The 2,924-nt window shown below is 46.0% G+C and overlaps 1 protein-coding gene across 1 annotated transcript; it reads right to left on the bottom strand.

Moving 5' to 3' along the window:
• Positions 1 to 227: 227 nt before the first annotated feature.
• On the bottom strand, positions 228 to 2,644 carry LOC134441733 (sialidase-3-like). Its single transcript, XM_063192125.1, has 3 exons — positions 2,614 to 2,644; positions 2,184 to 2,311; positions 228 to 1,271 (listed from the first exon to the last, which is right to left on the bottom strand). Exons 1-3 carry the CDS (start codon positions 2,642 to 2,644, stop codon positions 228 to 230), a joined length of 1,203 nt encoding a protein of 400 aa, XP_063048195.1.
• Positions 2,645 to 2,924: the final 280 nt, after the last annotated feature.

The following is a 2,924-nucleotide window of genomic DNA, read 5'->3' as shown; positions in this document are numbered from 1 at the left end:
GTGCAAACGATAAATAAATAAAATGCCACATATGGTTAATAATATAACATGTAATGACTTTTTTTGGTAGTGGAACGATTACAGTATTATTATGGAGGATGATCCCTTACTACAAAATGCAGAGTAAGAACAGTGACTGCTGTTGGCTGTCAACCGTCATTATCTTCATAATGTCATTGTGGGGACAAAACAAAAGACATCTCCTCTTGGACATTAAGAGGTCGTGCTCAAGCACCAGACATGGATCCACCAGCTGGTTTTGGAATCTCCGAGATGTCAAACTCCTTAAAGACAATGCGCAGCTTGGCTGCCTCGCCGCACTCCATCAGACAGGCAAAGTGTCCCTCCGCGCTCCCCTCAGCCAGGTCCGAGTATCCACTCATCCCATGGTGAAGGATGTGGGGCTCACCCCAGGGCTTGTGGTCTCTTCCACCCCCATCTTGAAGTGACTCCCGGAGAAACACACCCAGGTCCCTCCTTATCCATTGGCCCTCTCCGTTCAGCGGCCCTCGGGCTGGATGGCTGTACAGCAGCCATGTGTCGGAGCCGGAGCCGGAGGAGGGGCCACCATGGCGGTGTCCGGCCACGGCGGCCCCCCTCCGCTTCAAGGCGGGGAAGGCTAGCACGCTGCCCTGACAGCCGTGTGGGGTCTCCTTCAGTGCCAGAGTCTGCAGCTTGGTAAAACTCTCCCCGGCGTCGTCGCTCAGCGCCTCCGTGCGGGGCACCTGTTGCAGTCCTCTGCCCCAGGTGCTGCGAGAGCTGCAGTACAGGTAGGACTCCGTGCCTCCATTGACCCGGACCTCGGCCACCTGGTTCTCACCGCACTCCTGCACCAGCTGCTTTCCGGCCTGCCACGACTCTCCGTCGTCGTCGCTGTAGAAAAGCAGCGAATGGCTATTCCCTCTCTTGGTTATAACGTACGCTGGAATCAGCAGCCTCTTGTTGGTGGTGCTGCTGCCTAAGCCTGACCAGCTCCTGTCTACCTCCAGGCCATGGCCCGGTCCCACAGCGAAGGTTTTGTAATGTAGAAGGTTTATGCCACCAACCGTCTCAGTCAAGTCCTTAACTTCGCTCCACGTCTCGCCAGCGTTGTCGGTGGCGACGTAGCACAGGCGGGTTTGGCCAGGACTCAGGGCTCCCTCACGGATACGGCCCTCGATGCAGATGAAGAACAGGAAGAGAGTTTCCTGGCTCTGACTGAAGACTGGGCATGGGTTCATACTGCGGTAGCCATCTTTCCTTGCCTCCCTCAAGTCCTTAATGGGAGACCACTGAAGGGAAATAGAATATGAATATGAATATACCTTTTATTGCCCCAGGGGGAATTTGTTTTGTGTTTTGGGAACACTTGAACATACAGACAATTACAACATTATAAAAGGACAAGAGTAAAAAACAAACAAAACATACAAAGTATTCAAATAAAAAATAAAAAGTCCTTCATATTCATATTCATATCAATGGGACAATGGGGAGATGAAGTTCACTATTTAACTTTACCTAATTCATTATTATAGGAAACTAACAGCAGTGTGCATCATATAACTGCACACATTTAACACATGCAGTATACAGTAGACCTACAGTAACAGTACACACATGTACACATGCCACAATGATATAGACCATTGATCTCCAATTATTTTTCTCCGAGGTCCAAATTATGTAGCGCAAGTGAGGCTGTGGGCCTAACCAACGCTCCAACCCAATGAGAAACAAGTTAGATGTCTGGACAGAGAACAGATTTGTTATGAGTTCCTGTCATGAGATTGTTAGCATAAGACCTAACTCTCTGTGAATGCTTTGGAGAGATATGAAGTTATAGTGATCAAAAATCACAGACATTTATGTTTTCATTTGTTCTGACCTCATGGTGGGCCAAATGTTTGCCATGCCCAGGCCAGATTTGGCCCGTGGGCCTTTGTTTGGAGACCAAGGGTATAGAGGCCCTTGAAATTATGTGGCAGAACATAGAATGGGATGGTCCTGTGCATCATGTGTTTGAACATTATACATTTAAAATTGTTTACAAAGTCAGAATGTAAAGAGGCAGTATGTCAGAATTAAAAGGTTTTGAACATCGCCATCATGGCACAAACATTATGTCAATACATTTTTTTTGTTTTAAAATCAAATAATTCTCTCGTTCTCTTTTCATGCCTTCTTATTGTCTTTTCTGTTACCTCTAGACATCCATGTTCCTCTGGTTTTCCTGTTCGCATCACCAGATTCAAGGCGCTGTCATCACGGGTATCACTGCGCTTCTCTGCAAATGCCAAGTAGCGCCCCCACTGTTTCACATAGACGAGAGCTGGAATCCGGAAGTGATGAACTTCATCCTCAAACACAACTGTGTCATCCAAATGACGGGTTTGTTGTTCATTCCTGCAAAAAATATAAACACACACACACACACACACACACACACACACACACACACACACACACACACACACACACACACACACACACACACACACACACACACACACACACACACCATTTATTTTCAATAGCAATATTGTGCTTTCGATATGGGAACAACTGCTAGTAGCCTACAGCTAGGATTATGACCATGTTAGATTTATGTCCAAACAAGATTCAAAGCAATACTGTGTAGCATCGGCTTGATGTCTTCATCCATAAACTTTGACTGGGACCATGTAGGCTACAAAGACATTGACCTGATGGAGAAATGTTTAGCATACAAAGGTACATAGGCTACAATAATGCATTACTGCAGATTACCTAAAGAACCATTGACTGTATCACATTTGGTACAAGTATCACATTTGGCTAAAATCATGTTTTAGACCTATTTTTTTCTCCCAAAAAGCCCTGTTAATGAATTCACGAAAGCCAAACAAAAACCCTGCATGGACAACATTTTTCAAGAAGGCTGCTTTTCTGTGTTTGCTTTTCCT

This window comes from Engraulis encrasicolus, chromosome 24 (genome assembly GCF_034702125.1).
Source record: "Engraulis encrasicolus isolate BLACKSEA-1 chromosome 24, IST_EnEncr_1.0, whole genome shotgun sequence".
Classification (NCBI taxonomy): Eukaryota; Metazoa; Chordata; class Actinopteri; order Clupeiformes; family Engraulidae; genus Engraulis; species Engraulis encrasicolus.
The sequence above is the reverse complement of the archived record's forward strand: the minus strand, read 5'-3'. Positions and strand labels throughout refer to the sequence as shown.